Here is a 22,238-nt window from a genome sequence, read left to right on the forward strand (position 1 = left end):
AGCATCTATACTTTTTCCTAACTTTGTTTCTGCATTGATTTCTGTTTTTCTAGATATGGAAATAGGGGGCAAGGATATCCCTATCTGCAACCACTGAAAACATTATCTAGGCATTTCTTTGGCTTCTGAGATTTTAGCAGACACAGCCCACACATTTTCAACCACATACAGCCAGAAATGGCCAGAAATTTATTTTTAAAATGAAAATTGAGATTCTCAACAAGCTGAAAACTGCTCCAATTATCACATTCTGGGCTTTTTCTGCATTCCCACAGAATTATGGCCAAGACGCAGCCCTGGTAAAGTTGATTACCTTTCTACCTCACTCACCTCTAGAAGTTCTATGTGGCTTACACCTTACTGAGAACCACCGAACACCCACCAATATTGCACAATAATGCCCCCCAAGAAACAGACTCTGGAAGACATTTTTGACCAAAGTTTGACCTCCTGATTTAAGGCAGAAATTCCTTGTTTTGAAGATGACGACTCTTGATATGATTTTCTCTTTCCTAACTTATAATGAATGACCCTACAACGCTTTCTTATAACATCAGACTATTTGCTATTTACCTCAATATTGCGCATTTTGACTGGCAGGAGCTCTCCAAGGTGGCCTGTAACATTTCTTGCCTACATTTCTTTTACTGGAAAGGATTGAACTTGAAACCTTCTCCATACAAAACATGTGCTCTGTCACCGAGCCACAGTCCCTACCTATCTCAGTCTGATTATCCTTAATTACAGATCTCACTTTCAGTAGTCCAGTATGGCATAATCCCAAGCAGATAGGCTAAGAGATTTGCAGCTGCTTGCCCTCTGCCTTTTCTCTTCATTTCTTAACTTGCCCCAATAGTTATTTTTCTTCCTTCCCCAATCTTTGCTTTCAGCTGCAGAATATCAGATGCTCTCTACTAAACTGTACTGCATCCTAAATATTTATGAGGTAGTTGTGGCATAATAGTTTTGAAAAGCTCTCTTTTTACACAGCTTCCTTACAGAGCCAAGTCTTTCCTGTTAATGCACCAAGTTCAAAAAACAAATTTTGCATTGTTTGTTTTATTTTTGGAACAGCCTGTTCTAGCTCTCTCAGGCATAGTGCTGTGGGACTGGGAGAGGTATAGCTATCCATCAATGAGCCTGTGCTTTGAGACTTATGGAGCTAACATCTCAATTCCTCCTCCTGATTAGAACACTAGTATATTTCAGATACTGTGTAATGGTCTGCCTGAAGTCAGGAAGGCACCCACACTTTTGTCAAGTAAAGCTATGTAAAACAGAATTGCTCAGATCATTTCTAGAGAAGTAATAGGGCTATATTATTAAAAAATGGTTCAGATAGGTGCTTAAAGGGAAAGGGACTGTGGACTAAACCACTGTGTAGAGGATATATTATCCTCCTGTCCCTGCATTATTATCTGATGGAATACCATTTTTCCATATCTGCATTCTGTATCATGTCTAATATTCTACAGTTATCCAGATTTCTGTAATCTGAGTCCTAGTACATTGCTCATTAGATGTCTCATCATCTTGATTGCATTGATTGACACTGTGTGATATGCTTTGAGTCTCAGTGAGAAAGCTAAACTATAAATATAAATAAATGTAAACTTATGTAAAGTTACATTCTAACCAACATTACCATATTAAAATTGAAGAATGCAATCACCTTATGATTACTTGTAGATGTAAAAAGTTGTTAGTGAGTAGACATGAACTATGATAATTAATAAAGATTAGGCATTACATAATATAATTTCTCTTACTGTCAAAGGGAATAAATTTGTTTCCTGCTTCTTCTGTAACTGAGGGATGCAATTCTCTTAAAATAAAATCTCAAGACCTTTTCTACTGCTCAGCGTTCATTCAAAAAGTCAATCAAACTGGTTGCTCTTTTCCTCAAGAGTTATCATTGCTGTGTCACCTCTGCAGAATAGCTAAATTGTTAATCTACAGAAAGATACTCCTCTTATCACTTTCATCTTTATGTACAACACCAAACTCTTTTCCAAATGTCACATGGACCAAAGGAATAGATTCTTCTTCCTCCCCATATAAATTTCTATTTTTCACTTAAATGTAGGGAGTTCATTTTGCTGTAGTATAAAAACCAGGAATCTAGTCTTTCCTAGTGCCGCAGGTATGCACCCCCTTCTTTCCTCTCACTGTGTGTGCACAAGTATAAGCTTGCAGACACAAAGAGCACAGAAGATGCTGAGGAGCCCCCCAGGAACAGTGTAAAATATGGGTTAGAGGTCTGTTAAGAAAAGAGGAACTTGGTGGAAATTACTGCTCCTTTGCCTTAGCAAAAGGGCCCTTTGACTCAGGAAAGGAAGCTTAGATTCAACCCAGTGTGTGCAGTAGCTTCTCAATTTATGAATTCATGGCAACAAAACAAAAACCCTACAGCATTTGACTTGTGATTGAGATATGAGTGTGGATGTTTCTAAACCATCTCTCCATGGGTTAAATGTCATGTACAGAACACCTTAAGCTGTATTATCTATCCTGCTTATAATTAAACATCACTTAAATATCCTTCAAAAATTAACTCTGTCTAACCGCTAGTTTTGCAAAGTCTATTACAGCCTACAATAAAGGGAAGGCAAAAGGCCCTCCATTCACAAGACTTCCCCCTTAATATTACTTGTATTCGTCCAGAACATAATACAACTTGAGTTTTTCCTTGTTGTAACAGGCTCTAATTCATTTCAATGTTTTTTTGGAACAGATAGGCCTTCCTCCAGACATTGTTTTCTGTAATTTCAATCAGGTTTCAATTCCTTGTTTTAAACCAAATTTTCCTAGGAAAACTTTCAGCCTTTACCTGCTACATTGTGTTGAACTATTCAGAGGTTTTGTTTGTCTAACTTGTTCATTGTGTATCACCGAATGCATGACCAAAAAATGGAAGACATTTACAAATTTGGGGCAACCATTCACCTACTATCATTATTTATTTATTTAAAGAGCACAGTTCATTTAACTATGCACATGAACTGTGACTGAAGGTGTCTGACTGGCTCTATGCACCTCTGTACCTGCATCAAGAATCTCAGGGCTGAACATAAAATCAAGAATTCTACTTTACTCATCCAGCCCAGTTTCTAAAGGATGTTTCTTACATTACTACAGCAGCAGCAGCCAAGTGACTTTCCTGTGCCTTTCCCCGTGCCACTCCATTAACATTTGGGTGCAGGGACCACACATGCTGAGAAAAGGACAAATGTTGCTTGTCCAGAGAGGAAGGTCATGTTTGAGTGGGAAGAAGTAATACCATGTGTCCCACTTATATGGTGCTGACATGCTAACTTGACCTGTGTAGTGTGAGAATAATACACAACAACTAGATTTAAAAACAGAGACGTTTTACACCCAAATGCTTAACTGCTTGTAAAAAGAAATCTCCTTACTTCAACTATGCACTATCTTTTCTAACAAATTCCAGTGCTCTTTCCTGAGCATGGGGGGAGGGGGAGGGAGGGGGAAGGATGTCACACACTTACTTTGTTGTATCAAAGTATGAGGCCACATCTATGTTCGGTGCACCTGCAACTGCAAAATTGCTGCTTCCAGTGTCAATTAGAATATTTAGCTGTCAAAAAGAAAACAGGATTATTTATCATATTAAATAAAATAGGTTAGCCTTCAGGAGTTTCCCACGAACTGGGGTGTTTTCTTCCAGCATATGTTGGCTCACACAAGAAGAAAATGTCATTACTAGAGAAAAAATTTGTAGGATACACATTTTATGCTTGTTGGGCATTTCATATAATCAAAAGCTCTAAATTCTGCTAAACTACATTGTTTTTGGATGCTATTTTGCTAATAGAGGTGTGTAATTTTAAAGAAAGGGCCTTTACTGCAAGCAGACACTCATAATCAACTTTACCCCATCTGTTCCCCCTGCCAATCCAATGCAGCCAATTTGTAAAAGCCAGGTGCTGGTACTGACATATGGTGGGCAGTAGCATATGAAATGTTCATGAAAGAGAAGTAGTACATATCAAAAGAAATAGTGGTAAAGGATAAAACTTTAAGGAACCAATATAACTGGGATCACAGATTTCATTAAGAAATCTAAAGGGATCCTCAACAATGACAATACTGTACTGAGTTGTCATCAAGAACTCTGCTGCAATATGAGGCAGCTTGGGATTTCTATTTATTTCATTTATACCTCTGCCTTCTCCCCAATGGGAACCAAAATTGGATCATATAATTCTCCTCTACTCCATTTTATCCTCACATTAACCCTGTGAAGTAGGTTAGTCTGACTGTACCAAGTGATTCTGACTGAAGGTAGGAAAGGAGGCAAGCAGCAGATTAACTGGGATTTACAAACAAATTGAACTCCAGCTTTTAGATTTCTCTAGTACAGCACTCCTACATCTGGGCTACCAAGGAGCCAAAACAATAATCAGAGCCTGGGATATTTCCTTGCAATTAGACAGATCTCGAGCTCACCTTGTCCTAGCAGTGGGAAACTACAACCAAAATTTTGTTCTGCCCTCCTATCTCCGTAAGTTGGAATTCTGCAAACACTGTAGAGCTTTTACCCTTGCTCGTCTTAATGTTCTCCCATCTGCCCTTCTGGATGGGAGATACACTCACATTCCATATGAGAAACGTCTCTGTCCATGCTACTCTGGCATGGTAGGAACTATTGACCATGTCCTCTTATATTATCAGTTTTCCAAGAACATTCAGAATGTATATATTACTCCAGTTCTGCACAATTACCATGGTAGATCAAATTAATTTTATATTTCAATCTTGCTTGGTGATATAATGAAATATCTTTTAAAGTAGCTAGATTTTGTGCCATGGCACGCTTAATTAGGCAGGAGAATATGGTTTTATCCTAGCAATTTTAATTAAGAACCATATTTTATATACAGTATATTTTTATATCTATATCCTATATTTTTACATCTATGACCTGAATCTAATGTATATTTCTTGATGACTTTGTTTTTGACTTCTGATTCCAGATTGTAACAATAAACTATACTGATCCAAACGAACTGTAGTCTGATATATTGTCAAAGGCTTCATGGCCGGGGAACATTAGTTGTTGTAGATTTTCTGGGCTGTATGGCCATACAGCCCGGAATATTTACAACAACAAACTGTAGTCTGTAGTATACATCTGGTAGATTAAACAGGGTTTGTGCAACAAGACATAGTTTAAACATACCACAGTTTATTGTGACATATGAATTCAGCCTGTAATCCTAATTAAAATGTTGTAATTTACTAGCAACCAAAAATCCTAATGAAAAGCATACATAGAAAATGCACTCATATTTAGGAGACTCTCTGTCCATTTAAAGAGGAGTGTCATTTTTAAAAAACCTACAAGGAGACAATGCATCAGAAAATAAATGCTTCCATAATTCTCACATCTCAGTAGCACAGAATGAATGATTCCAAAAACAAAATCTGGCATTTTGAGCAAACAGCCATCCATTTCTGAGGTGTAGTTCTGCTTAGTATTAGGAGATCATAAAAATGAACATCTCCTGAGGGCAACACTACTTCAAATAAAATGATTAGAACCATACACTGAGGTGTAGCCTGCAGAATTCAAAGACCCTTTTTTCAAGGAGTATAACTGCTCATCTTAATGAGTGCTGCACCACCATGCACAGTTCTCCAAAGGAATAATGCTCTTCACAAGAAACAAAAACGCCACACAGTAGAACATCAAAGCTACAGCCCACACTAGTAGCACCAGAATTCACATGACAAATTGCTATTCAAATTGACATTCCATATCTACATGAATCTGGAATAACCAGACATAGGCAGCTGAGGCCAACACTGCTCTATTGTAATCTGCACAATGGCACTAGTTAAATATATTGCGAAGACTAGAAATGAGCCACTGCATGTATATAAGATTCAGAGTGTTCATAGTTTTTTGCACACTACTCATAAAGAAAAACCAAGAATGACGATTCTTTCTGTCTCCTTGAATTAGGCTACAAGAGAGTCAATGCATGGGCATGTGAAATTGATTGCAGAGAAGTTAAAAAATGACAAGATTCTAGGCAAGTCTTGATAATTTAGTAACTGGAATAAAATGATGAATGTTTTTCAGTGAGTGCTAGAAGTGCGTTCACAGGCTCTGAAAAATCCAGTACTTGCTACAATGCTGCACAAAAATAGAGACTAATACTCCCATCAGGAATAACGTACACAGTAGCAAAAACTGTGGATGCACTTTGCATGCAGAAGCTAAAAGCATAAAATTTTCATTTGGATATGAGTGACAGAGTTCATGTGGAACCTTAAGAAAGGGTAGGCAGAAAGTGTGTGACTAGCCCAAGAACTGCAAGTGAACTTCATGGCAAAGCAGTGATTTGAACCTGGGTATAATCTAGATTCAAATCCAACACTCTAAACTCTGCAGCATGCTGGCTCAATCTGTGACTGTCTCACTTAACCAGGGACACCAAAAATGTCAGTCCACATATTGGAAAAACACTTCTCCGGCACGTCCACATTAATTAACTTGTATTATTTAATTGTCACAGACTTCCATATTACATTTACAGTAAAGAAAACTTAATGAAGCTTCTCTTTTTAATCATGTGTTTTGAACCAGTGCAGATGTTTGAGTCTATATATCATTCTCAATTCTTTTAATCTTTCTGTTGGTGTGGGAGAAGAGGGAAACAATGCAAAATTGCTTAGCAGGTTCCATGCAAATTTTTTCTTCAGGTGTAAAAACACTACCTCATCAACATGAAAAAGCTACTGAAGCTCAATTCAACATCCTAAAAGCAGGATAATAATGTGAATTCCATGTTTCCTAGTTGATCTTCATTATGAAAGAATTATGAACCAATTATTGACTTTAGGAAGGGCTTACTAAATCATAGTTGTGTTTTAGTAGATTCTGGTCACTGCTGCACTCTCTGCCTCTCCCCCACTAACAATACTGAACAAAAAAGCCTGGAATCTTCATTTAATTTTCTTTGCTGTGAACATCATGATCCACATGGATTGCATGCTGCGGTCCAAATTCCAGATACTTCTGGTGAACAGAACTAACCACTTAAGTTCAAACAGTAGATAAGTACAAGCAGCAGTGAGAGGCTGCAGTTTAGTAGCAGAGCATCCTTAGCAGGGGTCATTTCACAGAAAAAGAGCTGGAGGAACTCATTAGCATAACTCATTAGCATATGCCATGCCCCTTAACATCACTGGAAGTGTGTTATTAGCATAACTGATTTGCATATGCCACACCCCCTGACATCACCTATCCTGGCTGTTTTGGACCCAATCCTGGCCATTCAGGGCTGAAATTGGGCCCAAAATGGCAAAAGGGGGCTGAAAATGGGCCCAAAATGGTCAGGATCGGGCCACTGCTGAGCGGGAGAGTGATCCACCACCCATCAGAGGATGTGGGAACATTTGTGTCCATTTCCCCAGCTTCCTTGCCAGGTTCCTGCCAATGGTGGGCAACCTATGGGCAGCAGGCCTTCTCCTGCCCATCACCAGCAATTTGTGGCCAAAGGCTGAAATTGCAAGGAGATTGCCTGCTATCGGTGGGAACCTGCTTGCAACTGATAAAAAATGGAAAAGCATATAGTTGAGCAAAAATAGACTGACAATTACAAAAATAAGATGAGTGGTACACAATCTATCCTTCCTAAGTACAAACTGTATCCCTCTATGATACTGAAGTAAGAGGTAGGAAGAATAATCTTAAAACAGCAGACTTCTGTTTCATCTTTTTCTGTTGGTTATCTCTGAAATGCCATCTCAGGAAGCCACTGCATCTGAAGAAGGCCATATCTTGGTCTCTGCCTCTGCCAGCCATGCCTTGCATTATTGTCAAGTCTCTCCTCTTCTTTAAACTATTTTGTAAAGTAATTTTTATACATACATTTCTGGAGGTGAGATATTATCTCTTCACATCCATTACAGCCTTACAGCCACCTAAGACATCAGTGCTAGTAGGCCTACTATGCAAGCATCGTATGTGTTTTGTTTAATTGTTTTAAAATTTTTATATATATTTGTATTTTAAATGCCATTCTCAATTTTTGAAATGTTTTAATGTTTGCCACCCTGGGTTGAAAGATGGCTTATACAAATTTTAAATAAAATAAATACTGCAAAGTTTGCCAGACTGACACACAATGTCCCCTAAATGCTTATTTTCTGGTGATTCATTCAAAGGCTTCATAAATTCAACTGTTAATGATCAGCACCAAGAAGTCACTTTAATGTAGTGATTTTTTACAAGAAAAGTGGGTTAATAGGTAGGAAAATTAGCAGCCAATTTAAATACTGCCTCATTTAACACAATGATTCCTAATTATATTATCAACCCATCTGGAAGAACTGCTTGCAACCATAATAGAGGACTGATAAAGCTCTTTAATGGCTATCATGTGTGCTGCTTTCCCAAGTTACTGAATGTTATTATTGGCACTGAGTTTGTAAATGAGTTTTTCTTCACAACTTTTTGGGAAACACAGAATTAGTAAATCTAATGCTGTTTATTACCAGAGTACAACCAACATTTATAGCCTCATTTTCAAAAATTGGGGTGCATATTTTGCTTTGGAATATCCAGTTTCTTTCATAACTAAACTTTGGAAGAACAGGAGAGATGCTATTTTTGAAAATCCAAACAGGACTAAAAAAAAAACCCTGCACACATGGAGAACATCGATTTATAAAACATATCTCACCTTTCCATTGCATCCAAAACAAAACTAAGACCACAGCAGCTAACTGTTAGGGAAATTTCCCTAAAACTAACAACAATACATTACATAAAGCAATACATAAAATACATTATATGAGAATCATTGTTATGTTATTTTCAAGGATGCAGCTGAATAATCAATTAATAGGCTTTGGCTCTAACAATGCACAAGAGGACTACACAGTTACACTTGCCCAAGATCCAGAGCAATACCTGACACTTTTCTCCCTACAGCTTATAGTGTCCAGAAATTTCTTGCACAATATCAGACGTACAGTGGCCTTCCAAATTTTCAACACAGTAGAGCAATGCTGACAAAATGTGAAAATTCCACCCAATGGTTCCCTCCATAAATGCCTTCTTCTGACCCACCTTGGGAAAAAACCCTGACGCTTCTGTGAAGAGATGATTCGCTTTACAGCTGCCATTGTTATGATTTTTCTATTGAACTTTCTGTACTTCAAGTAGGCTGCCAGGTCCAGGTTGGGAAATTCCTGGAGATTTGGGGGATGGAGCCTGAAAAAGGTGGGGTTTTGGAAGGGGAGGGTCCTCAGTGAGGTATAATGCCATGGAGTTCACTTTTCAGAGCACCCATTTTCTCCAGGGAAACTGATCTCACCTGGAGATCAGTTGTAATTCTGGGAGATCTCCAGCTATCACCTGGAGGCTGGCAAGCCTAACTTCTTTTTTTCTTTTTATTAAAAATATGACACACAAAACATATAATATCAAATGTCTTCCTAGCTAGCTTTGAAAGAAATTGTGGTGCACCACTGAAAAAAGAATATTTTTAACAAAATGTACATTACATAAACTGAGACTCATGGCAGTATGAACTCAACTGTACTTTCTTAGAAATAAGTCCCATTGATTTAAAGTGGGACTTACTTTCAGCCTCCTCTATAAAGCTGTTTCATTATCTCTCTGTTATTTCGTTAAACAGCTAAGTGCTTTTATGTAACCTCATTTGAGAAGCTGCAAAGGAAACCCAAGACAAAAAGAATGCAACTAATGTTACCTTGATTGGGCACATTATGTTTTTTATTTGTTATCTGCTTTCCCTTTCACTCTAATGCATCCAGGGATATATCTAAGTAAAAGAATTGTTCAGTTAACCTTTATGAAGCCATCACAAGCATTTCAAGCTACCAGAGGTTCTTTTGAAAGCTGCAGTGGATCAGCAGGCACTGAAGGAGCATAAAAACATGATTGTTTTCCTACTTGAGAGTGCCGAAACAGTCTCTCAATGGAAGAAAGCTTGGTCAACGATGACTTCTAATGTTCTGTACTTTCTGCCCATGTTTATTGATAAACATTTTAAAATACAGCCATTACCACTCATCCAGTTTATAAGGAGGGCATGATTAGTGACGGGTTTATTTTTTTTCATTTTTGATGTTGTATCCCTGTTTACCAAGGTTCCAGTAAAAGACACTATTGCACTGATTAATCAGATTTTCCCAGAGGATGTAACAGCCTTATTCCATCATTGTCTGACAACCAGTTACTTCCAATGGGACAACGAATTCTATGAACAGATGGATGGGGTGGCCATGGGGAGCCCACTCAGCCCAGTTATAGCAAACTTCTACATGGAACATTTTGAAAAAACAGCTCTAGAATCAGCACCCCACAAACCCAGTGTATGGTTCCGGTTTGTGGATGATACATTCATCATTTGGAGCCATGGGGAGGAAGAATTGATGGAGTTTTTGAATCATCTCAACAACATCCACCTGAACATACAATTCACAATGGAGAAAGAAAGTGAGGGAAAACTCTCATTCCTGGATACCTTGGTCATCCGCAAAGCAAACTCTCAGTTAGGTCACAAGGTCTACAGGAAACCAACTCACACTGATCGGTACTTACACAAAAACTCCAATCACCACCCCCGACAGAAAAGAGGCATAATGAAAACATTAGTGGATCGTGCAAGACGGATATGTGAGCCGCGCTTTCTCAATGAGGAAATTTCATTTTTATGGCATTAATAGTGCAATGGACTTAGTATGGAGGACTGCATTGTTATAGGATGATCCTTATAACTTTTACTCAAAGGAGAATCCCATTGAAATAAATTTTAGATAAGTATACTTGAAACTGCATCCTTGCATGAGATGGATTGCTGCCCATCTCATCTGATACTATAGGGTGGAAAACAGTATACTTATGCTCCTTTAATGACAACAGACCTATTGTTCTGGAGAGAACCTCTAATGGCTTGAAATACATCTGGCATCTTTGTAAAAGCTAACCGAACAAATTCTTTTTCTCATTTCCTATTTCCTGTGCTTGCTAGAAACTGCTAAGGAAACAAAATTAGCTGATTAATTTTGAATATTTGGCATAGATAATTAAAATTCAACCTTAAGTATCATCTGTATTGGAATAAGTGAAGTAAAACTGCTTTAACATCATTGCCAGAGTCAGTATTGTGAAAGTAAAATATTTAGATCTCTGCCATTTTTCAGCTTTGGGCCGAGTAAATACTATCTATGCATTTTTGTATAAAAATGTGCCACTTAAAACAGGAAATGAAATGCTTGCCCAAATAAAGATGGCCTGTATTACCATCCTTTTTATGGACTACTGACTCGGGCTTTGCTGATATTTTGGAAGAAAGGGAGCTTCAGAACTGGAGTCATGTGAATACCTTTCCATGTGCATCCAGCCATTCATCATACCTTTCCTAATTAACATGAAAAACTGAGATGCAGAACACTGAGTTTACCATAGGTATGTTAGAAAGTGAAGAACTAGGCTTTTATTTATCTGCAAATCTCTTCCAACTGTTGAGGCTGATTAGCATAATCAGTTATGCTAATGACACACTTCTGGTGATGGCAAAGGGCGTGGCATATGCTACTGAGTTATGCTAATGAGTTCCTCCAGCACTTTTTCTACGAAATGACCCCTGCATGAGAGTAACCTTCAGGTACATTCCCTAGTTTTGTTTTTGTTATTCTAAGACAGGAATCCTAAGCAGGCAGTAACATACTTTTCTGTGTAAAGATTTCCACCCAATATATGTAAATACAGAGCAGAACCACAAGTGACAAAAGGCACAGATTGGACACTTGTCTGCTTCCCTCAAGTTTTGATGGGAAATGTAGGCAGCTTGGCGGAATGTTGGACAAGTGACAGTTGAAAAGTCCATTGGACAGCAGTCAGAGAGTCAAGCTGCAAGACTAGGATGCCTACATTTCCCATCAAAACTTGAGGGAAGCTGACAAGTGTCCAATCTGTGCCTTTTGTCAGTTGTGGTTCTGCTCACAGTCTCTGTTGTGCTGCAAATTAAATATTTCAAAAGCACAGGGGCAAGGGAAAAATAACAAAATGACCATCATCTGGCCAAGGGATCTTTTATTCAAGAAGCTTTGATTGTGTTACGTTAATTTTGTTTGACACTGATTATTTAATGAGTAACTGGAATTCCACTTTTGCTTTTTACATTTGCTTATACACACTTCCACACTGACAATCAAATTTATCATATTGTGAGAATATTTTCCTAATGTAGATGGAATTCAGAAAGAGAAAGTACTATAGTACAGGAAACAAAGATGATGAAATAAAAATGCATAAGAAAAGTAGAGCAAGCATTATGTAATAACTGACCTTGTAAGTTAAGCATGTATACAATTGAATAATAAAAATTATTTTAAAAACAGGGCAAAAAGGCAGTCTTCTTTGTTTTACAAAAACATTAAAGATGTACATAACCATAAATCCAGTTATGCTCCTTAATAATTCCCAGAAAAGGAACAAAAAGCACAGTCCAAGAGTGAGAAAAGCACTTCTGAGCAGATGATAGGGCAGGGGTGTTCTGTGTGCAAAACTGTCTATGTGAAACCTAAATAACAGGAATGAATGCACTGCTGCCGCCGCCTCCTTCTGGTACTAATTGGTTTACCACTCAACTGATTTTGTACCCAACCTTACCCACTATCAAAGGAAAGTTGTGGATGACAGCGGATTGCCAAAGCAACATCATTACTGACGTTTGTTTATTTATGGCCAACTATGCTAAAATACTAAGCTAGATAAACAACTGAACCAAATTTCCTTCAAGACTTAGACAAACTCAAATGTTTACTGTCCTCACTGAAGATGGTTTAAGTATAGTTAATAATTGATGTGTTTTAAGCAATGGAGAAGAACTAGAACAGAACATTCTTCCCTCCTACCTCCTACAATCTACATGGGTACCCCAGCAATACCAGTTATACTATCTCATGTTCATTCACTTGTTCATCTTCCAACGTTATATATCCTATCAATTGCCAGAAATGCCCTTTCACTCTCTACATTGTATAAACAGGTCAGCCCCTACACAAAAGAATAAATGCACATAAAGCTGACATTAGAAATCCAAACACTCAAAAAAGTGGGAAAACATTTTAATCTTCCAGAACATTCCATTGCTGACCTAAAAGTGGCTATATTCGGGGGGGGGGGGGGAGTTAGAGTGTGAGATTACTGGAACTGAGTTAATCCTCAAATTCAGAAAAATGGACACCCACTCTGCCAGGAATGAATAAAGATTTAGGAAACTTATCTCACAACACATGGTAATTTCAGCTCTAATCAAGCTGCAAAGCCCTCCCTTGTAACACCGCACCCACCTTTTGCTGGGATCTCCATTCCTACTCTGTCTGAAGAAGGGAAGAGAGTTCTGACTCTCAAAAGCTTACACCCTGAAAATCTTGATGGTCTCTAAGGTGCCACTGGACTCAAATATTGCTTTTCCTACAATTAAAGTTTCATACTGCAAAAGGAGAACAGCCTTTAAAAAAAAATCCAGGAAGGCTTTCAGAAAATAAGGCTTCATTCTTCAAAATATTTCTCCAGAACAAGCTCCATTTCTTCCAGTTGAATTTAAGATACTGGAGGACTTTGAGGATTATGTACTTAATCTATATCATCTGACTACTCTTCTTGCTCAATAATGCATCACTTACTCACATGAGATCTCATGACACAGTTGAAAAAACTAAGCCTGCAGAACTTTTCTAAGAGGTCAAAACACACACACACAAACGAGATCAGGTTACATTTTAAACAAAAAGCTACCACTTTAAAAGGAAATGAAAGAAAATCTTTAATCCAATAAATGATGAATACTTTATTACATATTTTTAATTTGAGAAAAGATGCAAGCTCCCTCTGTGTTTATTAGCCTATTCAAGCAACATTAAGAGATATCAAACAAAAAGGACTACAAAGTATTTTGAAGGCTCATCACACATGAAGCCTCTGAGAAATAAATCTTCTGCATAAATCCTTTTTAAAGCAAAGTTTCTCTTCCATGGTTGCTTCTTATAACTGCTGTCAAACTGACATACTGCTGGCATGGTATAAGAATGAGACCTGTGAACCAGGAAGCCTTGGCTCCAATCTTACCTTATCTTAGTTCTTGCTGATGGGACCTTGCAAACTCATTTAAACATAGGTTGGAGGAATATATGGAATGGACACAGGGTCACACACAAAACACACTTTATTGTTTTTTTAAATTCACAGAGCACTCATAGACCAGTGGTCCATCTACCTGAGTATTGTCTACTGGCAGTGACTCTCCAGAGACTCAGGCCCTGAAAAGTCTTTCCCAACAGTTGTACTCAAGTTGCTTTAACTAGAGAAGCCTCTTGCTTGCACAGCATGTGCTCTGACACTGAGCAATAGCTCCTCCCTGTACTGGCAGTGACACAGTGTATCCTCTATTTTTGTGTGACAGTCACAAACCTGTTTTGTCTTCACATACTAGCTTCAAAAAAGTTTCACTTTTGCCACTCTCAGAAAAAACGAACGTTGTAGACTAACTTTTGCCTCAATCGTAGCTAGCAGCCTTCTTCATGTAGACAATGTGTGTGTGTGTGTGTGTGTGTTATGTGCTGTCAAGTATGGCGAACTGATAAATGAGAGACCTCCAAAATGCCCTATCATATCTTATACTGACCCAAAACTATCCCAACAAAGTTGTGCTAATACAAACATACCACACTACAGCCAGATCCACACTGCACATCTTCCCATTCCAAAGGTGATCAGTCACAGTAATTAGCATGATCCTCATTTGATAAAACTCCTGATAGAGATGCAGCAAGTCCAGATAAGGGACTTCTTTGCAAACAGACCCAGTTCATGAAAATTCCTGTTTTTCATATTGACGTTTCATACACTAGTTGGTGACAATCCTAACAGCTCTAACAAGGAGTCCTCTGAAGATAAGGGTGGGGCCCATAATCTACCAGGCCAGAAGTTGCAGGACAATCCCAATAAGGGACTGAAGGCCTATGGGCATCACCACCCTTGTCTAGGTCACAGGATCTTTTATTTCAGAAAAGGTAGTTTGTTTTTCCGCTCTAATGGGACTTTTTACAAAAAGTCATGGTATGTGCTGGATCTTACACTAACATCTTTAAATCAGCATTAAGAATAGATGTTTGCATGCAAACTTGGACTTAAAAATATTCACAAATCATTCAGTAAAGCAACATAAAGCAGTTAACAGAAGCAAGACTAGTTCAGATCAACAGCTCTATACATAAAGACACAAAGAATATTATAAGGAACTCTTAGCACTTCAAATCATCCAGGCTATTTTGAAGAGCCTAACAGCTAATTGTAGATACATATTAGCACCCCAGAAACACACAGGAAAAATTACCAGGGGGCTTTCACAAACCACAGTTACTTTAAGCCTCTTCTGTATCAGATCTTTTAACTCTGTATCATATCTTTTCCTGACATACAGGAAATCTGTATCTCAGGGCGAAGCTACAAGTGACGAATGGCACTTGAACGGCAAGTGTATTTCTCCCTGTTCACTTGCACTCCACTCAATCCACTTGCTGTTCAAATGTCATTCGTCACTTGTAGCTTGGCCCTCAGTTATATTACTGTAATTAGGTGGGGTAGGGCTCAGATAATGGAATATGTCTCATGAGCAAAATGTTCCCAACAACTAAAAAACATATTTTATGGAGACAATTCTACCTTAGACGTCTCACAGCCATGCCAATTTTCTTTATGTAGGAACATGTGGATTTTCTGTGAATGAGAACTCCATCATGTGAGCCCTCCACACACAGATTAAGTTGTCCAGTCAAAATATGAGTACCTCTGTGAGAACTAGGATAAGGTGGCCGTAGGCCAGGCACCATTTCTCAACTTGAGTTCCGCATATGCAATACGGAGACAACTGCTTTGATGCAAAGTTGTCATCTTGCTGGTGCTACAGCAGTTTGCCTAATGAAGCATCATTTCCATTTGCAAAGGAGAAGAGGACATTTTTTTCCAATTCCTCCCCTCCTGCTGCACACTCTCTCTTTAGACCCTATATATTCCTGGAGGGCAACAACTGACTCACAGTAGCACAACTTGGGGCGGGGGCGGGGGCAGAAGCCTGTCCTGGAAGATGGACAAGTTCCCTTCATCAAGCGTGATGTGGTGCTTAGGATCCAAGACAATAATACTGTTCCAAGACAATGTACTGAGAATGTATATGAACACTTAGGAAGTTCTATATAAATGCTAAGCAGTTCGAGAAAGGTCTTGCTGACACGGAGCAGAACGAAGTGGTAAGAGAATAGTCTTTACCTGTTCAGGCTGCAGGGACATGGACTAAATTTTTGAATGTTTCCCTACATAAAGACTTACTGAAAACATACTATGGGGAGCAATGGCCAAGCTGGGATTTCGGGTGTGATAACATTTGACTTGCAGGGAACTTTTCACATGGGGAATGTTCAAAAATGGTACCCGCCCCCCATGAAGTCCATTATTTCACCTCAATCTGCTGCATATGTAGACAAGCTAACGTGAATATGAGAATTATACCTTAGGGTGTAACTTTACTTAGAATGGCACTGTAAAGTATACTCTTGCAATTTGTACTTGCTCTATGTGTCAAAGAACACTGCCTGGAATTACAAAGGTGAATGAAAAGAAGAAATTATCAATATATTGTTTTTAGATCCCACTACTACTGCCTACACATACAACAATAGAGAATTATGCAGTACTGCATATTTTGTTCTTTTTCCATCTCTAGCCAAAACACTAAAAGAACAGGAAATGAGCGTACTAATATGGAAGCTGAACCTCACTCCCCTCTTAAACCTTTTCAATTTATTCTGTATTTTCCCAACAACACCCACCTGATCTGCCTACAGGATATTTTTTTAAAAACTATCTCAGGGCCAAGCTACACATGACGAATGACACTTGAACGGCAAGTGGATCGAGTGGAGGGCAAGTGAACAGGGAGAAATACACTTGGCTGTTCAAGTGTCATTCATCACTTGTAGCTTGGCCCTCACTTTACCAAAGAGAAAACAAGTGTATGCGGATGGGGATCAGGTTAAAGTTCTTAAAGCCTGAATTTAGTTTCAGCACTGTTTAAAAAGCGCAACTTATAAATCTTCATGTAAACTGGCTAAATCAGGATTTTAAAGGCACATAGATGTAACAAATCTAAACCAGTTTCAGGACCACTTGTCGTGGGGGCGGGGTGGATTTTATGATTATGGTCTAATAATAGGACTATGGCGCTCCAACAAAATTGTTACTATAATTCAAGAAGCAGTTTTTAAATTTCAGGAAAGGTTAAATTTCTAGAGTAGACGTGTTTAAACTAAACCATTAAGAGACCTAAACTCTACAGGAAAGAGGCATGCTACATATTTTGAAAGATCTCAGTAGTTAATGCCAAAATCATCTGCTTCAAACTGCAGTATCTGTTAAGCAACATGACAATCTGCCAAACCTTAATGCATCATATAAGGGAAAGTGAATGTAAGAGACCCCATGTGTTATAGTAGTTACAGTGCTAGAGTAAGCTCAATGAGACCCATGCCATGCTCAAATCCCAGCTTGGCCATGAAACTCACTGGGTACCCTTGAGCCATCACTCTTTCTGAGCCTGGTCTACCTTACAGGGTTGTTGCAAAGATAAAATGAAGAGAATGGTGCATGCCACCCCGAGCAACTTGAAGGAAGGTGGGATAAAAATTACAACAACATTAAAATTTAAAAAGCAATGAGCTAGGCTTTGATCCTGGATTTCATGATAGGATACCATGATGTTACGTTATAAAATGTAAAATTTCTACAATTCTCCAAGCAATTTTTCTAAGAGTTGCAGTTATTGACAATATAATCTAAACTTCACTGGTGTAAAATTGCGTGTGCACTGTTTCCCCCTGCTATTATCTCCTCCTCTCTTTCCCAATCAGTTTATTATGCAAGAAATTGAATGGCAGACAAAATCACACTGAAAATGAGCTCAGAGATGTCCCTCCTGGCTGGACAATGCTCAGAAAGGTATGCTCACATTTGAGCAAGCTGTCACTAACTACTGCTGGATACACATTTCTGTTCATTGCAATCAGTTATTTACTACTTCTATGATATTTTCACATCTGTTTACACACAGTGGCTTGACTCAGACATAACATCAAACCATGGAAAAGAGAAGTGGGACTTCACCCAATGTTTCTCCCCTTGGCTTACACAATTTGATTGTGACTTGCAATGCTGTGGTCCGGGTAAACCTTTATTCCCAGATACCATCATTTGGACAGAACTACAAAAGTCTGCGAAGAAGCAGGAAGGATGGAAAGATATCTGAGCACATGAGGGGAGGAGGAGGTGCGTGAGCCCAAGGCTTGTGCATGCCATACAAAACAGTGTTGATGCTCTAGCCAACCACACCATTCAAAAATATCAATATATCTGAAAAAGCTTATGGGATAGGGTCATAATGACAAACATATTTTATCTAAATGACTGGCTTGTCTGCCTTGCTTAGTATATAGTCTATAGCTCCTAAACCAGGAGTTTCTGGACTCCCTCAGAGTTAAGTTTCTCAAAGCAAAAATGTAAGCAGTATGTGGATCCTTTCGTTAGGCACAGGGCCAGCAGGACTAATAGCAATAGGAAGGACAAAGGCCTCAAACCTAGTGACATTTCTTTCATCCCTTCTTCACTACAACTACAGTCTGCCTTGCTTATCAAGACGCAAGGCAGATTACAAAATTAGAAGACAATAAAAACAGTATAATACAATAACCGACACAATAAAACCACCTACAGTTTTCATGGACATTAAAACTGCATCCCCTCTACATAAAACTGCTCTTCTGCGACAGTTCTGTATTATACATTCTGTGGGAAAATAAAGGTGCGGGAGCCTTCCTGACCTCATCAGGCAGGCTAAGGCAGTGGTTTTCAACTTTTCTGTACACTTGTTCTACTTTTAAACCAAGTGGCAATACGGGACCCAATGAGCTGCAAGCACAAGGCAGGAAGTCACATGACACCACCATCATCATCATAAACAGCCCAAGTATCTGGCCTGGCCTGTGAAGAAACAGGAAACCTCTCCGCTGTTGAGTGAGCTCCCCCCACCATCCTGCCATTCGGTTCCACAACATGGAGCCCTTGCACAAGCAGAAAGTGCTTCCAAAATGTTATGAGCCTTCTTGATTCTGGCTGCAGCCTGGAGGAACACTCTCCCAGTTGAGACCCAGGCCCTGTGGGACTTACTACAGTTCCGCTGAGCCTGTAAAATGGAGATGTTTCGCCAGGCCTACGAGCGGTTGCGGAAGTGGCGAACTCTCCTGCTGGTCCCTTGCCTGTTTGTTCTGCTCTAATGAGATCTGTTGTACCTACCCAGAGTGATATGTATTGATTTTATTGTTTTATGATTTCACCTTATTTATTGAATATATATTTTAAACTGGTTTTATGATGTTGTGACCTGCCCTGAGAGAGTGGGATATAAATCCAACAAATAAATCAAATAAATTAATGAAATAATTTAAGACTACTGCATGGTGATTCAAAGCAGCGCTCATGTGAAAGGTACACTTGTAGGTGTTGTTCTCGGACTTAATTCTTACACTTTTCAGACCTAAAAGAGCATTCTGGAGGGAGACACTCACAAACAGACAAAGGGAAGAAGGAGCTTCTGCATCGTTTTAAAGAAGAGTGCGAACTTCCATCCATAATTTTACTTTGATAAGTTTGTAACAAAAGAACTTAAGACACTTCCAAAGTGAATATAATTACCAGTTGGAGGCAGGACATGGGGACCCTGCCAGCGGATTCTGTCCTTGATTTCGAGCGCCTCCATCACATGAGTCATTATACCCACTGCAAGAATGTCTACACATGGCTATGGGGAATCGGCAAGTTAAGGGAAGAAACAGTAAGATCTGCATCTCACAGGGGAAGCGAAAGAACGCGGGTTCACGCGGCTCTCTTTTCAGTTATAGAACAATCTTCCTCAAAAGCATTTGGTCAGGCAAAACGATTCTGGACTAGGTCGACCTGTGGCCTGACCCAGCAAGGCTCTGCCTTATGCTACTTCGAACACTGTTGCATCTTGTGGGCCTGCATCCAGATTAACGCGCACCCCCACAGCCTGGCCGAAGATGCTTGGGATGAATGGGTAAGCCTACACCTGTGTTACCTTGAGACTACTCCGCGGCTGGGGCCAACTTCTCCCCCTCGAGCTCCGGAGTTCTTTGCGCGCCCCCGCCCCTTTTCGCCACCTGCCGCCTCCGGTCCGGGAGTGCCCCTACCTGCTGCGGCGGGCTTCCCAGGAGCATCTCAAGGTAGTAGCCGCGCCCGGAGTCTCCCTGCAGATTTTCCACCATGGCCACGAAGTTGACGGAGCCGCCGGGCTCGGCGGCTAAGGCTAAGCTGCCTGCCTCGCGGCTGGCCCCAGCGCCGCCCGTCCGCTTCAGCAACACGGGCGTGGGAACAAGTGAGTCGCTGGGGGCGACGGCGGGAGACACTTGCAGGGGGAAGACGAACTGAGCCTCGCAGCGCCCGGCGGCGGCGGCGGCGGCGGCGGCAATCAGGAGGCAGCACGCCGCCCGCGAGTGGCCCATCTCGACGGCTGCAGCGCCCAGCGGCTAAACTCTGTGCCCCCGGGTGGCTGCGCGCGGTTTCCCGTAGTAGCAACGGAGTAGAAAGGGGCCAGCTGCTTGGCGGCACGGCTTCATGTTGCCTTCCTGAGATCGGCTCCTCCTCGCATTCTGCGCCCACTCCCAAGGCCGCCCGCCTCCAAAGCGAGCGAAGAAAGTTTCGTTCGGGGCGCGGCAGCGCAGCGGCCAGGAACGCGCCTCGTCGTCCTGCGCCTCCTTGGGCAAACAATTGCCAAGTAACTTCCCGAGCACCGGCCAAGCCGCCTTGCAACGGATATGACGGGACTGAGCACCAGCCGGAGAAAAAGTCCCGAGCAGGGCGCCCAAGCTCAGCAAACAACACTCCCTGCCTGGGCCGGGCCGGGCCCTCCTGGTAGCCAATCAATGTGTTAAGGTGGAGAGAGAACGCCGACCGTGAGTCCGGCCTGCGAGGTGGGGAGGGATTTTGCTATAGGCGTTTTCTGCGACGAGGAAAGAGCGGTCAGGAATATCGTTTTCTTTCTTTTGTGTGGTTCACTTCTGTTTATGGAAGAGGATGGAAGTTTTCGGACATAGGATGGATCCCACAAACCAAACCCTCGCCAGACCTTTTATTAAGAAAATGGCCCCAATGTAGAGCCTTTGAAGCTTACACACTGTTTTGTCAAGATAGGTAGCCCTGTTAGTCTGTGTAGCAGTAGAAAAGAGCGAGTCCAGTAGCACCTATAAGATTAACAAAATTTGTGGTAGGGTGTGAGTTTTTGTGAGCCACAGCTCAGTTCTTCAGATACCAAGAAGTGAGCAGTAGCTCACAAAAGTTCATACCCTGCCACAAATTTTGTTAGTCTTATAGGTGCTATTGGACTCTTGGCTCGTTTACACTGTTTTGAATCATTTTGGCTGGTCTCGACAGAAGTTATTTTGTGGCTTTTGTGTTAGAATTTTCTTTTAGATCAGCACTGGTACAACGGGATTGCTCAAAACCTGCTGGATATGGAGGTTTGTGTTTTTCAAAAACTAGACTGAAAATGTGAATTCAGTTTGCCTGGCTCAGAAGTAGATTTACACCACTGTTAAGAACATAAAAACTTAAGAGAAGCCATGTTGGATCAGGCCAATGGCCCATCCAGTCCAACGCTCTGTGTCACACAGTGACCAAAAGACCAGGTGACATCAGGAGGTCTGCCAGTGGGGAAGGGACACTAGAAGCCCTCCCACTGATTGCCCCCACCCAAACAACAAGAATACAGAGTATCACTGCCCTAGACAGAGAGTTCCATCTAAACCTTGTGGCTAATAGCTACTGATGGACCTCTGCTCCATACATTTATCCAGTCCCCTCTTGAAGCTGTCTATGCTTGAAGCTGCCACCACCTCCTGTGGCAGTGAATTCCACTCTTTGGGTGAAGACGTACTTCCTTTTATCCATTCTAACCCGATTGTTCAGCAATTTCATTGAGTGCTCATGAGTTCTTGTATTGTGAGAAAGAGAGAAAAATACTTCTTTCTCTACCTTCCCATGGATAATGTTGTAAATCTCTATCATGTCACCCCTCAGTCGTCATTTCTCCAAGCTAAAGAGC

General features: G+C 40.4%; 1 protein-coding gene across 1 annotated transcript in view; it reads right to left on the bottom strand.

The window, feature by feature from the left end:
• The window catches only part of BACE2 (beta-secretase 2), a 42,308-nt gene extending 21,307 nt beyond the window's left edge, over positions 1-21,001 (bottom strand). The window contains exons 1-2 of the mRNA XM_054974052.1: positions 20,329-21,001; positions 3,510-3,598 (exon numbers count right to left, since the gene is read on the bottom strand). Of these exons, the coding sequence (XP_054830027.1) occupies positions 3,510-3,598; positions 20,329-20,640 (401 nt within the window). The 5' untranslated portion in view covers positions 20,641-21,001. The remainder of the gene's footprint in view (positions 1-3,509; positions 3,599-20,328) is intronic.
• Between the last annotated feature and the right edge of the window lie 1,237 nt (positions 21,002-22,238).

This window comes from Eublepharis macularius, chromosome 3 (genome assembly GCF_028583425.1).
Source record: "Eublepharis macularius isolate TG4126 chromosome 3, MPM_Emac_v1.0, whole genome shotgun sequence".
In the NCBI taxonomy this organism is placed as follows: domain Eukaryota; kingdom Metazoa; phylum Chordata; class Lepidosauria; order Squamata; family Eublepharidae; genus Eublepharis; species Eublepharis macularius.